Raw genomic sequence first — 21411 nt, 5'->3', positions numbered from 1 at the left:
TAAGCCTTCAGCTGCAAATCAAAATCTTGACAGAGCTGAAACCTGCTTGGCACAAAGTTTTCAGTGTGAACATACCCATAGTCATTGATCTACATGTAGCACCCCAGGTCAAATAACCATTCAGCATTAAGTGACAAGTAGAACATAATACATGAAACCAGACAAAAAAGATTTTTTATTTAATTACTTCTCTTTTTTCTGGGACCACGTTAAAATGCCCAGCTGTCATGTATCTCACAAGCTAGTTTGGGCTGGACTATAGTTAGATTGCAGTGTAGGCTGGCACTTGAAGCTATAGGTGATGAAGCTAGCAGCAGTTCATGGAGTATATGAATTAGCTCATCAGAATAGGTGCCATTAGCAATGAAACCACAGTTTCAGTTCACTGTACACTGATTGGGAATTGGAGGCTTTCTCTCGGCTGCTGAGTTGCATGTAACACATACAGTCAGCATGAATACTTGCCCTTAAGTGCACAGTGAAATCAGAACTTAATGATCAGCCAGATCTCATTGAGCTGCATTCATGGACAGGACAGTTCTTGAATAGCACAAGGCCAATGTACCTATCCAATTGTACAGCAGGGATGTAGGGATGGTTTAGAGCCCCCACGACTCCAAATCAGAATAGCATGTATGGAACTGAAATCCTTCATGTAAAAAGATGAGTTGTTAAATTTTCCTTTTCAGAAGAGACCTTTCCTCAAATGATTAATGGTTGCTTTGGAGAAGTGTGGCTGTTTTGAGTTACAGTTGATAACTAGAACTACTCATTTGCAAGCATCAGTTTTAATACCAGTTGTTCTTTTCCTGCTGTGTGCCAGTAAATGTTTCTGAGTTAGCACGCTGAATTATAAAAACCTCATTTTATCTAGAGCAGTAGACTCCTTTTTTTACTGTGATCTATAGTAGCCTCATGCTATTATTCCTACGCTTCTGGCCATGCTATTTAGAAGCATTACAAGTGTCACAAAATCTGATAAAATGTATGGATTCTAGAGGGAAAATATTAAACTAATAGTCCTTTTGTGACCAGATAAAACAAGAAAGTCATATTCACTCCTGATGCAGCTGCACAGAAATAACAGAAAATACTAAGGAATAAGTTTGCAGCCTTCCACTTCAAAATCAGAATGAGACCTGACAATTTCAAGATTCTCCACAGAAGAAAATTATGAAGAAGACATAATTTCAGATCAATAACATCAAAACACTACAAATATATTTCAAAATATAAAATAAGAATGGAAACAAAAGGTTATTTCCAAAGGTAAATTTGAACTGTTTTTTCCCAAATTTGCCAACATGGGGTGTTTTGACATCATTAGGACTTTTTTGCCCCTCTTCAAAATTTTTGGGAAAATAAACATGATTTTCTGATATAGCTCAGTATTGACAGAACTGAATTTCCTGATGGAGAATGAATGGCTCCCTTGAAGCTTTTTTGTACCTACTGTCCTGTGAACGTTGGGAGCAAAATTTGTTAGGTAAGAATTCAAATGTTCAAAGGCTTCCTTTATCCCATCTCCTTTTTTCTTCCTTTCTGGATATATTCAACACACAGAAACACAAGGAAATGGGATTGCCAGCTTCCTCTTGAAAATCTGTCTCTGCCTGTGGAGAAGGCTTGCTTTCATAAAGGGCAAATCAAGTGACTAGCTAAAAGAGAATGTAGATTCATAAACTGTCATAGGACTAGGTTAATGGAAAATAGTTAATAGGTAAATATAGGTGAAGGGACCTCACCTGTAATCAGTCATGTTTACATTTTCCCAAAAATCTTGGTTTGGTTTGTGAGGACTCAATAGTTATATTAACCTAAATAGATAGAACACCAATAAGGATGTATTTCTAATATCCAATTAATACTCACTGTAATGGGACTGTTTAATCTCAATGTGCCAAATAAAGCCCAGTCCCAGAGCTCTATTTTCCTTTATTATGAGAAAAAACTGGAGAATTCACTCTTTTGCCTGTAACTGACTTCCTTGAACAAGTTGCATATACATTTTAGTCCATTGCCCCGTCACAGCCATCATCTATACTACTGTCAAATGCTAAATCATCCTCAGAAAATCTCAAGATATGAGAATTTAATAAAGAAAAAAAAAGCATCCTTCTCTAACTTGACCAGAGACAAAGATCCCCTGACAGATTCACAGATTCTTATGAGAGTGCCACCAAAATTAGGGAAAGCAAAAGCCTTTGGTTTAAGGTCAGATAAGCATTATGGACATTGGGGTATTTACAGTATCCAGAACAACAGAGACTCCAAACCATTTGAGGCATTTCTATTAGGGCTGTGCAAAATTTCACTGGCCGTTTCATTCTGACACTGTTTCAACCAATTTCAAGGTCAAAACAGCAAAATCAGAAAGAAATAAAGCCCGTTGAAATAGCCTGGAAACAAAACAAGGCTGGTTGAAAGGTTTTGAAAGTCGAAACGTTTTGACTATAGGCTGGGGATGGGAAGTCAGTCCAGCTGGGCTGACTTCCCATCCCCCTCTCTAGATCATGCCAGGGGTGAGAGGCAGCCCAGTGCCCCATGCTATATTGCACCAGGTCTAGCATGGGGCACTGGAAAGCAGCCCAGCTGGGCTGCCTTCCGACCCGGTGCGATCTAGCAGCTGACTTCCCATCCCCAGCAAAACTTGAAATGGTGTCAAAACAGCCTTTAGGTTTTGATGGAACAGAATAGAACAGCTGTTTTGACTTGAAATGAAATTCGAAATGAAACACTGTTCCCTCAAACAGTCGAAACACAAGGCAAAATGGAACGGTGCCGTTTTTCACAGCCCTAATTTGGATCACTAATCTGTTTGGATGGTTCAATGCCTCCTTTAAAACCAGTTAGATCTTTCTCCAATGGTTTGGAAATATAAAATTGTTTGTACACAAAACCTAGATAAATAAAGGGGCACTGGAGTTGAAAAGTGAACATTTTAAAATTCAGCTGAGATGTGAAAGGAGCTACTTTACCAGCTAGATGTGCCCAAACTGTCTTCTCAGTTTCATAGGTGGGTGTAAAATGGAGCTGAGTCAGTTTTCAGTGCACAGCTCTCATAATCGCCTGGCATTCAAATTACAGGGAAACAATAGCTCAGTAAGAAAAGGAAACTAAACTGAATATAAATGGACAAAAATTTAAATTGCCAACCTCTCCATGACAACTGAAAAGCTTAACCTCAATTCTAGATTCTCTTTGTTTTCAGAACATACTAAGGAAAGATATAAAGAACATTTTTTTTTCTTAGCTTGACTTTAAACAATGATTATCACCTATTACATTAACCCATTATTTTATGTTTGGAGAAATCTTGTGCCATTCTTTTCAGCCTTTCAGAGTTATCTTAAAGAACAACCAGTAGAAGAAGTAATTTAGCAGGAAATTGCAGGGAGTGAACATGTTCCAAACAACCAAGAATTTAGTTTTTATACAAGTGAAATTTATGCAAAGTTTTATAATAGCTAAGGTTAGAAACGTCTTATTATTAAAAGGTCTGGTTGCCTCAGTTCTTTGCTGTCCTCATGGTTACTCCAAGTGCCATAGCTAGTGCAGTGTTGTGTATTGCAGCACCTAAGGTTTAGATAGATGTCCTGGTACTTAGTGGAGTCTTCAGCCTAAGGCTTCCTGTACAATGTTTGGGATTTATGTCTGCTTAACAGAAGGATTTTCAAAAGCCAGAAAACTATCAAGCTAAACCAGGGGTGGGAAATTATTTTGGGTAGAGGGCCATTTACCAAGTTTTGGCAAGCTGCCAAGGGCCACATGGGTAGCCCCACCCTTTGACAGGTGCCCCGTCCCCTGGTCGCCATCTTGGCACCAGAAGTTCCACCCCCTTAACCTCTGACCTTTGCCACCAGAAGTTCCTCCCCTTGTTTCTGGAAGTACTCCTTTGGAGAAGTGGGTTTGCCATCTTAGGGGGGAAAAAAACCAAATTCTATACTAAAAATCAAACACCCATAATAATATATTTTAATTTAATTTAAAAAATATATTTTTGATCTGATTTGTGTGTCTTTGTGCTGTATATGTAGAAGTGATTGAATAAAGCTTAAAATGCAGTTTTACTTGTATACTGTGTAGGGCATGTATGGGTGTCAGGGGGTATGGGGTGAATGTGGGGTTTGTGGGGAGTTGTGGGTGGATCAGTATGGGGGTTTGTGCAGATATGTATGTGTGGGTATGGTAGGTATGGGAGCCACGGGGTTCAGAGCGGTTGGCAGGTGGGCAGGAAAGTGGGAAAAGTGGCAGCAAGGGACCAGGGGAGTGGAAATGGGCAGGCGTGCAGGAGTGCAGGGCCTGTGGGGCCCAGAGTGGGGTGGTAAGAACAGGGGCTGTGGGCTGGCAGGGGTCTATGGCAGGGGCTCCCAACCTTTTCATACTGTGGACCTGCAAACACTATAATTTACAGATTTAAATTTAATATACATGTTTTAATTTAATTTTTATGGGGGGGTGGAGTTGCAAGGATTGGATGGGGTTGGGGCACTGGGGGGGAGGGGGCTGCACAGGTGGTGGCCCAGGAGGACCCAGTTGGGGCTGCCCAGAAAGAAGGGGCTCTGCTGTCTTTCCTAGCAGCAAGCAGCAGAGCTGCCTCCCTGTCCTCTGCCCTCGGCATTTCCCTGCCTGCATCCCCCTGCTCCCAACTGTGGGCAGGGGTGGAAGGTCCTGCCTGGCCTGGTGTGGGTCTCAGTGCATGGGCAGCACCTTACCAAGCTCAGCCCTGGTGGCAGGAGCAGGACAGGGCACACAGAGCCAGTTTCCTCCCTCCCAGGGCTGTCCTGCTGCCAGCACTTAACTACCAGCACTGGAAGCCATGGCTCCCATCCAGCTGCCGCGCACCTGCTCACTCCCAGCCCCATCTGCCTCAGCCCCGTGACACAGGCAGAGAAGATTGCGAGCAGACCCAACTCCATGCACATCCCACTGGCTCATCCAGGCTGAGCAGCAGTGGCGGTGGGGAACAAGCCGCTGCTCAGCATGGGAGAAAAGTGACTGCTCCCCCTCCTGCCACCGGTACTCCCTGCAGCAGCCATCCAGATCCTACACAGGGCTGTCCTGCCTCTCCTCTGTGTCCCCGCCACCTGTGGGGCAGCAGTGGCAATGAAGAGTGGGCACAGGCAGCCACACGTGGGCTCCAAGCAGATGGTGCAGGGAGTGCTGGCAGTGGGAGGGGAGGTGCCAATTTTCCCCTGCGCTCAGCTGCAGTTTGTTCCTTGCCACTGCTGCCAGCCTGGGCCTCACACCATCTCTGGGCTCGTCTATCAGGCTGAGCAGCAGTGGCACCAGGAATGGGGCATGAACTGCTGCTATGGTGGATGAAAGCGCCCCTACTCCTCACCACTGCTGGGCAGTGTTTGCTGAGGGAAGCCCACACATGTGCTAGGCTCTGCTACAGCTTCATTGCCACTGGCTCTGTGCTACCCAGTGCGGCTACTCCGCATGGCCACTGCTGCCATGCTGGGCAGCACAGAGCCAGTGGCAAAGGAGCCACAGCAGAGCCTAGCATGGAGCAGGGTCCAGCAGACTGCCCAGTGGCAGCGGGGGGGGGGGGGTGTTTTTCCCTCCATGCTCAGCTGCAGTTTGTTCGTCAATGCCACTAGCAGCTTGCATCCTGTGGCAACTTCAGGCTCACCTGACAGGCTGAGTGGCAGTGGTGGTGGGACACAAACTGCTGCTGGGGTGGGGCAAAAGCGGCCACTTCCCTCCACCCATCACCGCTGGTGCTCCCTGTGGCAGCTGCATGGAGCCTACAAGGGGCTGCCTGCACCTGCTTTCCATTGCCACCGCTGCCCCACAGGTGGCAGGGATGTGGTAGAGAGGCAGAACAGCCCTGCATGGGCTCTGGGCAGCTGCTACAGGGATGCTGGCAGCGGAAGGGGGAGGGGCTGCTTTTCCTCCATGCTGAGCAGCAGCTTGTTCCCCACTGCCACTGCTGCTCAGCCTGAATGGGTGACTCGGGTGCCTGGGGTTGAAGTTGCTCACGGTCATCCCCACCTGTGCCATGGAGCTGGGTCAGGTGGGACTGGGAACAAGCAGGCACATGGCAGCCAGTGGGAGTGCGGGACCCATGCTGGTGCCGCAGGGCTGGCAGGAGCACAGGGTCCCAGCTGTCTGGGGGTCTGTGGAGCCAAGCCAGCTCCCCACTCTCCCTGCTGGTGCAGTACAGCCTGGCTCCACAGACCCCTACCAGCCCGTGCCCTGTGCTCCTGCTGCCCCACTCCAGGCCCTGCCAGCACTGGCCCCAGGACAATGGAATGGGCCCCACACTCCTGCACATCTGCTCACTTCCACTTCCCACCCCCCCCATTTTCCCCACCTTCCTGCCTGTCTTCCCATCCCCTTCTTACCTGAATTTCCCACTTGGGGCAGGGAGGCGCAAACAGCCCCACACTCCCAGGCCAGAAGCCCCTGCTAGGCAGGGGTTTCTGGGTGGGGGGTGGGGCCAGGTGAGCCCTGCTATTGCAGGAGCCTGTCAGGGCTTCCCCTGGGTCCTACTACCCCTGGCTGCTGTCATCTTTCACAGCTGGGGCAGATAAATATTAATTTTCTAAATTTTTTAAGGGCACCACACACCAGATAGAATGGCCTGGTGGGCCAGATTCAGCTCATGGGCTGTATTTTGCCCACCCCTGACTGCTAAACTATGCACTAGGGCACATTAAGAAGATGTAAGGGGCCTACACTTCTTCTCTCAAAAGTAATTATGCTCATAATTACATCCCAGAGGAAGTTGCCTGTCTTCACAAAGGTTTCTTAGCTCAGCCATAAATCCTGGGTGCAGATGTACATTATATTTGAAACTTTAAAAAATGGAACTGGTTGGGAACTTGTTCACAATTTTATGAAGTGTCATAGCTCCAACAGTGGGGGGGGGGGGAGCGACTGAGCACCCTCCACAGTACGCCTCACAGTGCACAAGTCAGGAGAATACTTGCACACATGTATTGGGAGTCTCAGGAAGTGGGTGACCTATAGCTGAGGGCATTTTCACTTTTCTATTAGGAGTATCTCTAGACACATTCTTAGAGGTGCCCTGTGGTGGTTGCCTTGCCTCATTTCCAGGATTTGGAGCACACAGAACAGGAGTAGGTTGGTGGGATATGTTTTGCAGCAGCTTGGCAGTAAAGACAAGAGTTTTGTTGTCTAAGTGCTTGGATTATGGTGTGGATATCCCAAAATTGTTCTGATTACGTTGTTAGAAGACATTTGTTGGAAAAGTAGCCAGTTGGAAGACACTATCAAGTGTGTTGCTTTTTTCTAGATTTTAAACTAAGATTTAAGGCCAAATAAGTGACTCTACAATGAAATTTGATTGAATCAGGTAGCCCAAACTCATTAGAAATCTAGCTATTTTATGGTACTACAATGAAATAATGATACTGAAAGAGGAATTTATTTGGTCACTGTGATATGTGTAACTTGTGTACCTTTTACTTAATACAGAGGAGAAAACCAAACATGAAAAATCATCTCCCACTGAAAAATCAGGTAGGAGGACATCATCCTTCCTAGATTTATATTTTTTTACTACTGTTCTAGATCAACATTAAAGTACTGCATTTGCATCATTGCTTAGAATAATTTTGAAATTTGTAACTTGTGATATTTGATCCAGACAGTCCCCATGAGTATACGTGTGTTTTGTTTTGTTTTGTTTTGTTTTAGAGAGAGACAGTGTATTTCAGAGTCAATTGTGTATAGTACCGACTTAGATTTTAAGCCTGTGGGTTGTGATCCACAATCAGTTCTTTTAGATATTATAGTGTCAATAATGGTGATAGCAGCAGTAAGAAGTAATAGTTATAATAATAATAGTAATAGTAGCACTAATATTAATAATATAAGAAAGAAAACCCCTAGGTATTCTACAGACTACATTAAGACCTTTGATTAAATCTCACATTTACTGATATGGAAATATTTATTTAGCTATGACCCATGTGGAAGACCTCACAGTCCATAGTTCCAACCTTGCCACTGTTAATGTCCACTGGAGAAGTTTTCAAATTGAACTTTCTTTCCTTCCTGGTAATTATGACTGGTTCCTTACCATTATTCACCAGTGGACATTAACCAGACTCATTGCTTTCCAACTCTTTACCTAGATAATCTCCATCACCATCTTTGAATGTTCTGAGGCCCCTGCCAGATGTTATATTTAAGATGTGATTAACTAGTTAATTAAACTGGCCATACCTTCGTGAAATGGATGGCACAGTAAAACAAGGAATAAGTCATAAATGTATTACACAAAACACATCTAATAACTTTGTAGCTGGTTTCCATCACTCCTTAACATGAACATGTGGCCTGACCGATCAGCTGATTGGAGATCCCAACCTTCACTCCAGTGTGCTTCTGAGGCTGGAAGTGCCAGTCAGAACTTCCTGTCTTGAAAGTGCACTGGAGCCCTTCCCTCTAATATATTTCCAAAGCTGGGAGCTGCCATGAGACGACCAGCTTTCTTAGCCTCCAAAGTGTATCAGAGCCATTTTCTCTGGTGCACTCCTGAGACTGGGAATGCTGATTGGCTGACTGGTGCTCCAAGCTGGATGCACTGGGAAGCTGGCTTGCTACCTGCCAGTGCAGAGGCATCCTTGGTTCATGATTGCAGGCTCCTCCTGCATTGGCAATAGGGCATGACTGCAGTCTGGTCCTTCTACTATGCACATGTAGCATGGCAGGAGGTGTGACTATTGTGATCACAGGTCAGATCCCATCATGCCTTTAATTGAATATCTGCCAAGGACCTAAAGCAGGTTAGACAGATGCTTGAATGGGATGGTTTAGTCACAAATGATCCTTCCTTGAGCAAGGGGCTGGACTAGATGTCCCTGAGGTCCCTTCCAGCCCTACTTTCCTATGATTCTATGAACTCATAGACAGTGATGCCATGAGATTGTGATATAAAATGTGTGTAGCATTAATTATAGATAACAATCACTTAAGGATTAATAGTCACATTCACTATCAATGGTTAATTATTAGCTATTAAATTATATGTATTACTATAAATAATAATGTATCATTTTGGTTTCTGAACAAAATTGGAAATGAGAATACCATGGCAAGTCTTCTTGTGTATATATCTCTGTGATTGGAAACAGAAGTGCCAGATACATGGAAGTCCATTCTTGTGAGAACTCCAACATAAGTTTCAGTTGATTGGATAATCCAATTTTTTATGCTTATCCAACCCAATCATGAACTCCAACATTTCCAAGTTGGTTCATCATGAGTGCAAACAGTTATTTCAAAATCTTAACCAGCTGTAGTACTCTATTAGCTTCGTACCCCGTATAGAAAAAAAGCCTTCTTTAGAATTACTCCTGATATATATACACTGAAGCAGGAGAAGTACTAAAGCCATTGTGCATCCAACTGAGTGTCACACACTCACTTTCAATGGTTGCGAATTATTGGAATGTTGTGACTTGTTAAAGTTAGTACGCATTGCATTCAGTTAAAATGTGAGCAGATGCACATTTAAGCAGTTAGCACATGTTAAATGTCCTCATGGCATTGCAGAGTTGTTCCCTTGCAGGCAAGGGTTCTCTCTTAACACATACTAACTTTAATACCTCACAATATTCCTATGATTTTCAATTGTTGTGAGTAAATGTGTAAATGTCATGGTACTATAAGATTATTTTAAGAGTGACTTAAACTAAAAGTTATGCAGCTGATGGGACGTGTAGAGATATAAGCAGTTCAGCACTTACCTCTCTAAATCTAGCCTACAGTGATTCACTACTTATGCATCTTTACACATGAAGAAAATCAGAGGGTTGAGCTAAGAAAGAGAGCATAATATACAAAAGGAGAAAAAGCCAGGATTTGAACATCTGGAAGTAAAAAGCTACAGTTTATCTTCATTCTTTATCTCTAAATATTATGATTTACCTTTTTTATATCCTCTGTAGTCAAGCCAAAGCCAGCAGGTATATGATACATACCTTGATAAGGTTAAATCTTGTAATAAGCTGGATATGTGTGACTAGTTTAGTATTAACAAATACAAGCTCTATATTGGTCGTTTTTAGTTTTGCTTAAAGCTACCTTGTTTTCTCTCTGCCATTGTACATCTCTGCTGTTCCTTTGCTTGAATATCTTTGTTTATCGTAGCTCATTCCATTGTCCGTAATCAGATGGTTTAGCACACAATTCAAATTACTTTGTCCATATTCACAAATATCAATGCAAATATTAACAAAGGAGTTACAAAGGAGTTACAAAGGAGCATACTTATTTAAAGGCATCATTAACAGTCAATTGGAGTTGAGGGAACACCAGTATTCAAATAAAAAACATGGAAAAAATGACAAATAGAACAAAATTTCCTCTTACTCAAAAGAGAGATAAAATGTAACTAAGAGTGGAATTAACTTACTGGGCATGTCTGCACGAGATGCTACATCGCTTAGCGATGAACTACGGCAACATAGCTCATCACTACAGTGATGTAGCCTCGGCAGGCACTAACCGTGACTCCACCACTATTGCACAGCAGTGTCAAAAACAACCCATGCACCACCTGAACTGCGCAGTACCAGTGGGTAATGTGCAGTTAGGGGCACATGTAGACACACCCAATATGTAGTATATTTGCTAAATTTCTACATAATTCTTTCCCTCAGTCTGTAAAGGTGAGATACAAAATGAACATTGAGTTAACCCCATAAATGCTCCCAGCCCCAAAAGATTGCTTGCACAAGAAGAAGGCCTCACTAGAAAACTGGCATCTGTGTGAAATCCCCTTCATATCTTGGTTTGCTTTGCATTTCCCAGAATGTATTGTTCTGTGGAATCATTCACTTGAAGTTCTATGATTCACTTTAACAGTTGTAGGACAGATGCAATTACCCTTATTTCAGTAATGAATTATATTTCTTTCTATCACTGCTTTACAGTTCCCCTTTAAGCACTTCCTTCTACTCTCAGATTGTTTGACAATGATGAGATCCTCAGAGAAGGAAATAATGTCTAGCATATTACTCACTTGATTCTTCTGCTAAAAGAGTTATTCTGGCCCTTGCATGGATGTATTTATCCTAGCTGTTATTGCAAAACGAAACCTGTTGTTGTAATTCCTTTATTGTTATAATTTCCTTTTAAGCCAGTCTGCTCATTTCCTATAAATTGTGCAATGCTAGTCCTTTGTGTTTTTAAATCAAAGTCTCATTGCCTTTCCTATTGCCAGCAAAAATCCAGGGAACTCTACAAAGATTAATAATTATTATGAAAATTGATTAAAAAAAAAAAAAGGAGAGAAAAACAACACCCCTTGCATTACCTCTGAAGTAGCACTATTCCTCTTACTTTCCATAGTGACATATAATTTAGTCAGGTTTAGTGAGATGTATTCTGGATTTCAGCTCATGTATCTCTAACTTGGAAACATAATTACTAGGTTAAAAATGCTGAGTTTGCTTAGTACTCCTCCTTTTGAGAATTCATAATTACTAATAGCTTTCAGCTACTGATGTGATTGTGTTATGTGTTCAAAATTCTGAAATTGCTTTAAAAAGTTACCCCATGTTGTTTTTGATGCATAAGCTTTGAATCTTCATAGTCCTGGGTTGTCTTATCACTTGTTGTACATGTGTAACTCGTGGTAATATTACAGCTGCTATATATGTGCAACAAGGGGGCATATAACTAAGCATCCATACTGCAGGTTCTATAATAAATAATCTGTTAGAGGCTGGTCATTTTATTTTCTTCTAGCAATAACAGCATGAACAATATAAGATAAATGTTTATTCTTTAAAAAAAATATACTAACCTTTCTTATTAAAAAATTAAACACTCTGTCTCTCTCACACACACACAATGATTGACAACTTTTTTTGTGGTGCTACTTTTGTGTAGTGCATGAAGGTGTCAAACATGAAAAAGTTCTACAAACAAAAGCAGGTAGGTACTACTATGTTTTGAATTTCATTAGATTTGAATCTGCTATGCAGATAAATGTAATTGCAGATAAATGTAGATAAATGATTGCATTGTTTATGATTATGACAAATGTCAGAACACGCAAAATGCCAAATATACTGTGATGCTAATGTGTTATAGTCATTATATAGAGTAGTCTTATAGTCATTATATTGCAGTACATCCTTAGAATACTTCTGTCTGTTTTTTTTCAAATAACCAACTCTTGCTTCCTTAACTTAACCAAAGTCAAGGGTTATGCCAGCAACAGAATTATGCCAGCAAAAGACTTGTGTCTGTTTGACTTAAATACTTTCACTTACTAAGTATCCTGGGTACCATTATGCCATTAATTTAGATTTCATTGTATGTTATATTTGATGTCAAAAGTTCATTTCCTCAGGACCACAAACAATTACATTTTCCTCAAGAGTAGCTAGGTACATATATTATATACTCGGCTGTTCAATCACACAGGTTCAAATAAATGGCTGAATATTCAATTAATATGCAGCAATACTATACAGCATATAAAATATATTTACTGTAGAAGTGCAGTGCAGTTGTGAAATGTTTCCACAAATAGGAAAAATTTTTAGTCTATTCTGGACTTCAGCATGAAAACTGTATAGAAGTAAGATTGTTATTAATAATAATAATTGTTTATAGAGTTCCTCTACTGCAATTTTCATCAGATCTTAAAGTTTGCATTATTATTAATAAGAATTATAAATATATTAGTACCAATACATACATCAATAAAAAAGATACTTGGGCTGTATTAGAAAATAAACAAAGTCATTCTCTGCAAAAAAATATCATGCTTCCCTCTCCCATCACCTGTTGTCTGAATGTTATTATAACTTCTTACTTCACAGACAAATCAAAAACAACAGCAAGTATGTATCATAGTATTTTTCTTGCCAATCCTGAACCTGTCTTTTAGATGCATAGTGTCTTAATTTGGTCTCTGTTTTTTAAATTCTGTTACCTGTATGGACATGATTCTCCTTTTTGATATTACAGGTGCTTTACAATTTTCATTATTCTGCTTAACAACATCTTACCATGCAGAAGTTATTCATGATAAAATATTTCCAAGTTGTAGCTAACACACTAAACTGGTTTTCAGTTTTACTTTTTACAATTGCCTGTGTTTGGGTGTGGCCACCAGGTTTCTTTGCATACTAATGTGTAGATTAATCAGAATAAATGAGTGAGTTATCATAAGTAAGTTAAAAGAATATGTATATAATTTATTGAACTTTGCTGGCTTACTTTTAATACAAAGTTATTTTTAATTCTACCTAATATTCCATAAAATAGTAGACAATGAAATATATTAAAAGTGAGATTCAGTGGAAGTTGAAAGGGAAATTCTCATCAGAAAATTCCTGGTAAGGATTATGCGACAGTGTCTTTGTTGGGGAGAATGTGAGTTTGTGTAGGTTAAGCCAAATTAGGATAATGTTAATTATGTCAGGAAAGTACATATTTCATATTTTCATCTTATGATAAAATAGCAATAATAATATCAATAAACGTTTGTGTTTATGCTTATAAAAGGTAAGGATAGGGGCGTGGAATACTCAAAATACAATTTCCATGATGCAAATACACGACTGTATCAATACTTTTAGTAGTTGTGTTTTTAATTTAATACATAATATTTACCAGGAAACCGTTTGATGACTTTTTCCCCCTTGCTTTCCTCACGTCTGTTGTATGTGTTTGTTCAGGATATTACAGCCACTAGATCTATATAATGGCAGATTATGCTGTCTGTGACAACCTGCCTATATGAGAATTTTTTTGGTACACTGTCTTGTACTACAAAATCATAGTCAAAAGCAGATATTTGCTCAAGCCTTCTTCACAAGAATTAATCCCTACCAATTGTCCATTTCTACTGTAATATATGCCAAAAACAAATGATAGCTAAAATATGGTAAAGTAACCTGTATAGGAAAATACATACACCAGCTTCCTTGCACCTACAATTTATTGCATAAAGCACTCACATAGATCTTGATAAATCATTTTTAATTAAAAGAAAATTATTGTCAAACAGGAACCCAATTGTGTACCAAAATATTTTAGCTATACTGTTTACGCTGACCAATAATTCCTGAGTTGATCTAGCTAAAGATTTTCTAGATCAGCTTTATAGACATATTTGATATGACATGAATACTGATGGGTTTAAAATGATCTTTTCACTCAAAGGAGAGCATTTAATTTTGGGTAGCACTGCATACTCTCTGTGGCTTCACTTCAGATATTTTTCATTAATGTATGTACACATCATAGTAGCAAGGAGAGAAAAGTTGTGCAAATCAATATGCGCTGTGAAACCATGGATACTGAATAATCAATGGTAATGGTCTTGGGAGTTCAGGTGTAACAAAGTAAATGTGTACATGCATATTGAGTCAAATTCCTTCCCAATTTATATGCTATACAACCACATTTGAATCATTGGATGGGGTATAAATCAGCACAGAATTTGGCTCATTATGTGAAAGGCAGACTATAAATAGAAATTAAAGGCTAAATTTGAAGTACCCCAAATTATATATATATGCATGTGCGTAGCGATCAACAAAATTAATTAGCACTTGGCCATTAAAGGAATTAGAAAACGATTCTATTTTCCTTATTTTCAATTTAATGAGTAGCAATACCTGAGAAAGGAATTAATCATTTGTAAAACAGGAGGCTTTAATCAACTCTAAAAGACATTTCTTACATAATGACTATTTTAATGACTGTCAAAGTATGACTAGCTATCTTGACAAGAAGACAAAGCTGGTAGCATTTACTCCATATATAAGAAGCAATTGTTTTAATTATATAAAATGTCTGACATGCAACAGGATAGAACATTTATGCTGGGAATTTTCAAAAGCATTGGTCAACTGTGCTCCTACAGAATTCAGTAATAAAACTCCCAACCACGGGGTGCAATTCCTCTGAACATATTCAGAATATTTAACAACACTAGAAGGTTTCAACTCCCAGCTTTTCTAAGTATGTATGCATTATGGTAGTCTAGCCAGGAACTTTACCAGTGGTAAAAGTGAGAAAAACCACAAAAGCAGTTTACATCTCCTTTATATACCTCCCAAGTATGCCCCGGTCAAGTAATCAAACCAATTTATAGTTCAAAAGCCAAAGGAGAGAAGTAGCTTAGCTGGGGATCCAAGTAGAATGGGAACAGAAGGATCTCTGAATAAGCAACGGAGAACACAGCGGCATGATTTTTGGCAACCTATTTCCTTAACTACTAGTTAGGTATCCTGACTTACACAATTCATGGGTAGAATGTCTAAACAGGGATTAAATGCTGATCACTTCAGTATCCAAGAAATCCTAAGGAGTAAGGCCTAAGCAAAACCCCACAAAGAAAGCTAGGGGCTCCTCTATTTGGGATTCATGGCACTGAACCCTCTACTGGTGTTTGGTGCATGTTCTGCAAAAAAAGAAAATGATGGTTCCTGCCTAATCCAACCCAAAAGCTCATTCATTAGAATGCATAGGTAGGATATAGGAGCAACCTAAAGAAATGTGAGGTATTGTACCGCTCACAAAAGTGAGTCCTTAGGGTATTCTGTTTGGATCTGTCTCATTTCTCCTGTTGAAATTGTAAAATTATTGTAAAATTATTGTAAAATAAGTAAATATGAAGTAAAATAAGTAAATGTTCACTGGGTGAGAAAGAACATGACTCCATATCCTGGTGGTTAGGGCATTCATCTGGGAGATATTGGCTCCCATCCCTTCTACAATGACTATTTAAGTTATTTATAAAATGAGGAACAGCTTCAGTAGAAGAGATCCCTACTCCTGAATGCCCAATACCAGTGGTTCCTAAAAGTTAGACTGTGGACCACTGGTGATCTGTGAATTAATTTAAAATTAAGACCACTCTTCCCCTTTTCTGTTAAAGGTTTGGTGATAAAGAGGCAGGGTGGTCAATGAGAAATGACAATAGTGGTCCACAGAATTTAAGAACGATTGCCTTATAGCTGGGGCACTCACAGCTTGGAAACTCAAGCACCTGCTCAAGATCAGACAGGTTAAACAACAGTGGCAGATCCAGAGGGAGTGCAGTGGTACAGTCAAGCCTTCCCTTTCAGAGCACACTGTTACAGTTGGAGCAACAGCTGCAGAATTTTGTTAAGTCCCTGAAGCAGATGAGAATTCCCCCATCTTCCCTTCCTTCCCCTCTGGGCTCAGTGGAAACTCCCCTCCTCTGCCATGCTCCCTCCCTTGCCCACCGCTGCCACTAATTCTCCTGCCGCTACTTCTGCCCTGCTCCAGCTGGGGTTCGTGAAGGCCAGGCTCAACCAGGGGGAGCAGTGACAGCAGTGCACAGGTTCCTTCTCCTTGACCAATATCCTCGTGTGTTCCCAGGCAGGCTGGGAGCAGGATCAGGGAAAGGAACCTTCCCACTGCTTCCACTGCCACTATCCCCACCTGCACCCAGTTGCCCATGCAGCCCAGCTAGAGAAGGACAAGAGCATCTCCAGAGCTCCATCAACCCCTGCACAGCCACAGACAGTTGTAGGTGGCCCACCATATTTATTATTTGTACCCATAGACAAAAAATGAAACAGGGTCACATTTGCTACACATTGTACAAACACATAATAAGAAATATTTCTAACTCCAAATTGCTTACAGTCTAAAATGACTGGTCAGGCAGATGCATAGAGGAAAGAGACACAGAGAATTGAAGCCATTTGTCCAAGGTTAGATAACAGACCAATGTCAAAACCCTGAGGATATATGGACAGTAGCATACCAGGAGTGAAAATTTACATTGAACATGCTTCATGGGGAAAAAAAAAACAGCTTTACCCTTGAATGCTTATCTGAAAAGAACTCTTTAAATATTCGTGAGCCTGAAAAGCTTTGATTGGCAGAATAACTGCATTTGCAGAAACCACCGCTTGTTGGATTATACTACTTCAAAGAACAGAGCTTGCATCTTTCATTTGTGTTGTAAGAATTCATTTCTTTGCAAACTAATATCCTGTGGAGAATTTGCAGTTGAAGGTTAAGATGTATCAAAACTGTCAATTTCTGGAGGGAAAAAAGAAAGAAAAATGATATTGTGTTTGATCTTTTTTTTTTTCAATTTAATTTCTGATTTTTGTCCTGAAGAACCAGCAGCTGAAATCACAGTTGCAGGTAAATATGATACATATCTGAAATGTCAAAAAGAAAGAACTAGTGAACATGCAATCTTGCAACCTCAGCTGCCATAAATCAGTGTTGCTTCACTGAAGTCTTTAAAGCAAAGCTAATTTATTTCAGCCAAGCATCTGACCTGAAGAACTGATTTTTTTTGCTGTGTTTGTTTATTTATTTATTTGTGTGTGTATTGGGGTGCGTTAGAGATGATTAACACCAGCCTGCTCAGTGCTAATCAGGTAACACATACAGCAGAAGACATTGAGTGAACCTTTATTCCAGCTGGTTGGGTCATATAGTGTGTAAATGAACAATTCTAAGGCAGATTTCCAGGTCCCTGCTGTACTCAACAGGGAATGCAGGACTGGTGCAGACACCTGAAGCAAATTTGTTCATCTCGGTGTGCTTAGCTCACTAGTGCCACAGCTTACTGGCTTTATTCTGAGAGGGACTAGGAAGGGGATGTTGCAGAAGGGAATACACAAATGTCAAACTAATAAAAGAATATTTGTTATAAAGCTTAATTAAGTGAGCATATAGTGTAGCGGACCTATAGTTTATATTGTATTGGGCCATTCAATGCTAATGTAACTCCAGGAAGACTAATGGAGTTTAGACATTTAAGTGCCTAAAATAGGGCCCCATATTTTCCAGGCCTTGCATTTAATGATGTTTCTTTGCAAATCTTTTTAGCCCAGAAAAACACAGAACAAGCTGCAAAAGAAAAAAAAGGTAAGCGCTTATTACTGGAGAAGTGTTTCTATGTGTGTGACTGTGAATATATCAGTGATTATGAAAAAAAAGCCACTGTAATGCTGCAGTATTCTGTTATCATTGGTATGGCTATTACAACTTGTGCTTGTGTTATTGTTTGAAAAACATATCTGAAAGTTTTGCCTTGAAAATCTCTGATAGTTTTCAGCAAATTTCAGCTGAAGGGTAAAATTAATAGTTTGAGCACCACTGGATCTGGCTGTTCTCTAAAGTATGCTATGTTTCTCTTTTCTGAACAGAAAAAACAGTAGAGAAAAAACACCTGAAAGAGGAAAAAGCTAAAGGTAAACAAGGGGTGTGAAAGCAGCAATGAGAGTGGGTACAGCCGCTTTTGGGGTTTTTTTCTCAGAACTGAGGAAGAATGCACTGTTTTTGAAGCCTTGTCTAAGTCCATCCGAATCATGCAGCTGGCCCAATAAAAGGTATCACCCACAAATATCCTGACTTCTAGGTTTTTGTTAGTTCTTTCCAATACATGGAAGTCAGATTAAAACTCAAGAATTGCAGCTGTATCCAGTGTATTTGGACTCCATGTGGCATTCTTGTGTATGAGCAGGAAGGATTAGATGCCAAAAAGGTATTTGGTTACTAAAGGCAAAAGCTAGATTAGACCATTAGGTACTTCCAACTTGTGCTTCAGGAGGCACGTCTACATGAGATGTGAACTGTGCAGTAACCTAATAACACTGCACAGTATCATGTCAGGCAAAAACCATGCTGATTTGTTACTGCATAGTAGTATTAAGCTACTGTGCAATAAGCATCACTAAAAACCCATGCACCAGTGCTACTGCACAGTAGCATGAGTTACTGTGCATTGATTTAGTACTTGGTTATCCAAGTATTAAACTTAATGTGCCATAACTATGGTGCATTAATGAACATGTAGACATACCCAGGGTGCTTGAAAATGTGGTGCTTATCCCCAAAAGGGTGATTCAAAGAAACAGAACTAGGTTCCAGGTCCCACATACAGTCAATGGAAAGAGCTAAATGCCTCTGAAGTGTGATTCACCCAATCCTTGGCACTAAGCAGAAAGCCAAATAAAGCTAGCCAAGAAATAATCCTAAGAACAGAGGTGTATGTGAACTCCTGCCCCACTCTGAAACTTGAGTGGCTTCTCCACTCAGGATCCAGAGGAATTGTTCCTAAAAGTAGATAACTAAATCAATTGAGTTCACATTCTCATTGTGTTGATGGTAGTAGTGTCACTCTATACCTGTTGTATATCTTGACTAGCGTCTAGAGCATTTGCTCAGGAAGTAAGAAACCTAGAATTTAGATCTCCCCAGCTAGGCAAGCCTCAGACTCACATCTTGAAGGAGAGTGCCATAACCTCTAGCTGGTAGAACTCTGTGGATGAGGACAAACTCATCCAGCTTCCTGTTGAAGCTGACTACTGCGCAACCAAGAATGCATGAGTAATTGAGCCACAGAGGGACAAAGGATTCAAGAAAGAGCCTGATTCTGTAATCTAGTAGGTGTGGCACTTGGGGAAAGAGGAGGGTGACTTAGGTCCAAGCCCTACTCTGAATGCTTTTTATGCATTTTACATTAAACAGTTGCTTGATAAAAAATTTAAATAACCTTGCAGTAGGGACCAGATGATCACTTTCCTTATTTGCTCTTTCTCATCCATGAGCCTTACATTTATGGCCTAGATTCAACAGGAAAGTGTCCTCCAGCTATTCTATAGTCTGGTGGTTAGGGCACTCTTCTGAGTTAAAATTCTTTTCAAGTTGAGGAGGGTGTCCCACATCCTAAGTGTATATAAACTGTTTTTCCTACTCTGTCTATGTTTTTGAGTAAAAGTGACCATAGCTGCTGCACTTTGTACTGAATGCAGTGCTCTTGGTGTGCATTCTCCATGCTTGCCAGTTTCCTCTACCAGCTCTTTCTTGTATCTGGATGGTAAAATAGCTTATGCAGAAGTTAGGCACCTACCATGGAAACCCAATTGTAGGAGCCTGGGAACTTTATAGTCCAAATAGGAAGCGCCAAATGAACTCTGATATCTATGGTACTTTGTTGGTGCTGGAGCCAGAGTATTCTATACTTGCAATTCCTCTTGACCTCCAATCTCTAGAGGTTCTCAAAGATAGCTGAGCACAAAGGAAAGTGTTCATTGGCTGTCTGTTATGCTCTCTCCTCCCTTAGTCCCCATAGGGGTAGGGAAGTAGACCACTGAAGGCTGCTGGAGGATTGAACAACCCCCTATAGCGTGTGTTAAGGTGCAGATGTTTCAGGAAATGCTTCAAAATAAAGTGTTTCATAAATATTCCTCCTTTTTTTAAAGTTGTGTTTTAAGTACTTGGGCTAATTTTTAAGACTTCATTGGTACGCTAACTGTTTAGAGTGCTTCAGACAGTATGTCTGTCCATGGCTTTAGACAACCCCTAATCCCCATGCTAGCTACCTCTGAGAGGTGCCTGTGTTTGGTCTTCAATTTTACTGGAACAAAGGGCAGATAGCTAGTGGCTTGCAAATGCATCCTGCAGATAAGAAGAGCTTGAAGCTAATGAGAGAGATGTTTTCTTTTGTAGGGATTGATGGGCTGATAAACTTTCTTCTAAAAAGCAACCTGCTAGCTGCAATATGTCAGTTTGCAAGAGGGGTTATAGAATGGTGTTAGAAATGACCTGGTTTGCAGACAGTCTAAAGAAGCAGGGAGAGGGAGATTGAAAAGTTCGGTATCATCAACAGATGCAGGGTCTAGCAACACTCCCCATCCCTTGAGCAGTGAGTCTGGGACTCTGCAGGCAGGGTTGGGGTTTACACTCCTCCCTAATCAGCGAGTCCTAGCCACATCTCCCCTCCTACCACCTTCTGCTCAGCACTATGAAAGGGAAGGGAGGACTGCTCTAGCACCCCCCAGGCTTCTAGCCTTAGCCACTGCGGGCATATGCCTGCAAAGAGATGTCTGTGTAGTTCAAATCAGTTCAGTCTAGCTAGGTTAAACTAACCTGTAAAGATTGAATCAATTCAGGCTCAGGCTTTTTGAATGTCTGTCGCTAGCCCCTAAATTCCGTTCAGGCATCTAATTTGCCTGGTTCCTAATTCCTGTTTAGCTAATCAAATAGTATTTAGGTACTTAAATAAGATATTTGTGCCTAAATAACGTTGAATCTGTCCCTGCATCAGCACACGATTCCCAGTCATTGGATCCATGTAAGATTTGATTTAGTGGTGTCTAGCCAGGCTATGATAATGCTTCCTACTGGATCAACCTATTAAGAACTAGCAGAGTCTATCTCCCCAGTGGGAGGGATATTTTTTATTGCTGACCTGTATATTTTGAGAAAAATATGTTCACAAATAGATATAGTTATCATGTATATAATACATTTCCTGGTCACATATGTGCTGGCTAAGCTGTTTGGTCTCTGTAGGTTGAACCAAACACTGTTTTATTATTTTCCTACAGTAAGTAGCATTTACTATGATGATTAATGTTATGTCCAGTGAAATAATAAGTGGAACTATGGCCCAAGAAAAAC

The 21411-nt window shown here is 40.6% G+C and overlaps 1 protein-coding gene across 1 annotated transcript in view; it reads left to right on the top strand.

The window, feature by feature from the left end:
* The window catches only part of LOC102575231 (triadin), a 191077-nt gene that overhangs the window by 143047 nt on the left and 26619 nt on the right, over positions 1–21411 (top strand). Inside the window, exons 26-31 of the mRNA XM_059724101.1 lie at positions 7450–7494; positions 11878–11922; positions 12819–12839; positions 17110–17136; positions 17833–17871; positions 18153–18197. Of these exons, the coding sequence (XP_059580084.1) occupies positions 7450–7494; positions 11878–11922; positions 12819–12839; positions 17110–17136; positions 17833–17871; positions 18153–18197 (222 nt within the window). The remainder of the gene's footprint in view (positions 1–7449; positions 7495–11877; positions 11923–12818; positions 12840–17109; positions 17137–17832; positions 17872–18152; positions 18198–21411) is intronic.

This window comes from Alligator mississippiensis, chromosome 1, assembly GCF_030867095.1.
Source record: "Alligator mississippiensis isolate rAllMis1 chromosome 1, rAllMis1, whole genome shotgun sequence".
Lineage (NCBI taxonomy): Eukaryota > Metazoa > Chordata > Crocodylia > Alligatoridae > Alligator > Alligator mississippiensis.
Note: the sequence above shows the minus strand (reverse complement) of the source record. Positions and strands in the feature narration are given on the sequence as shown.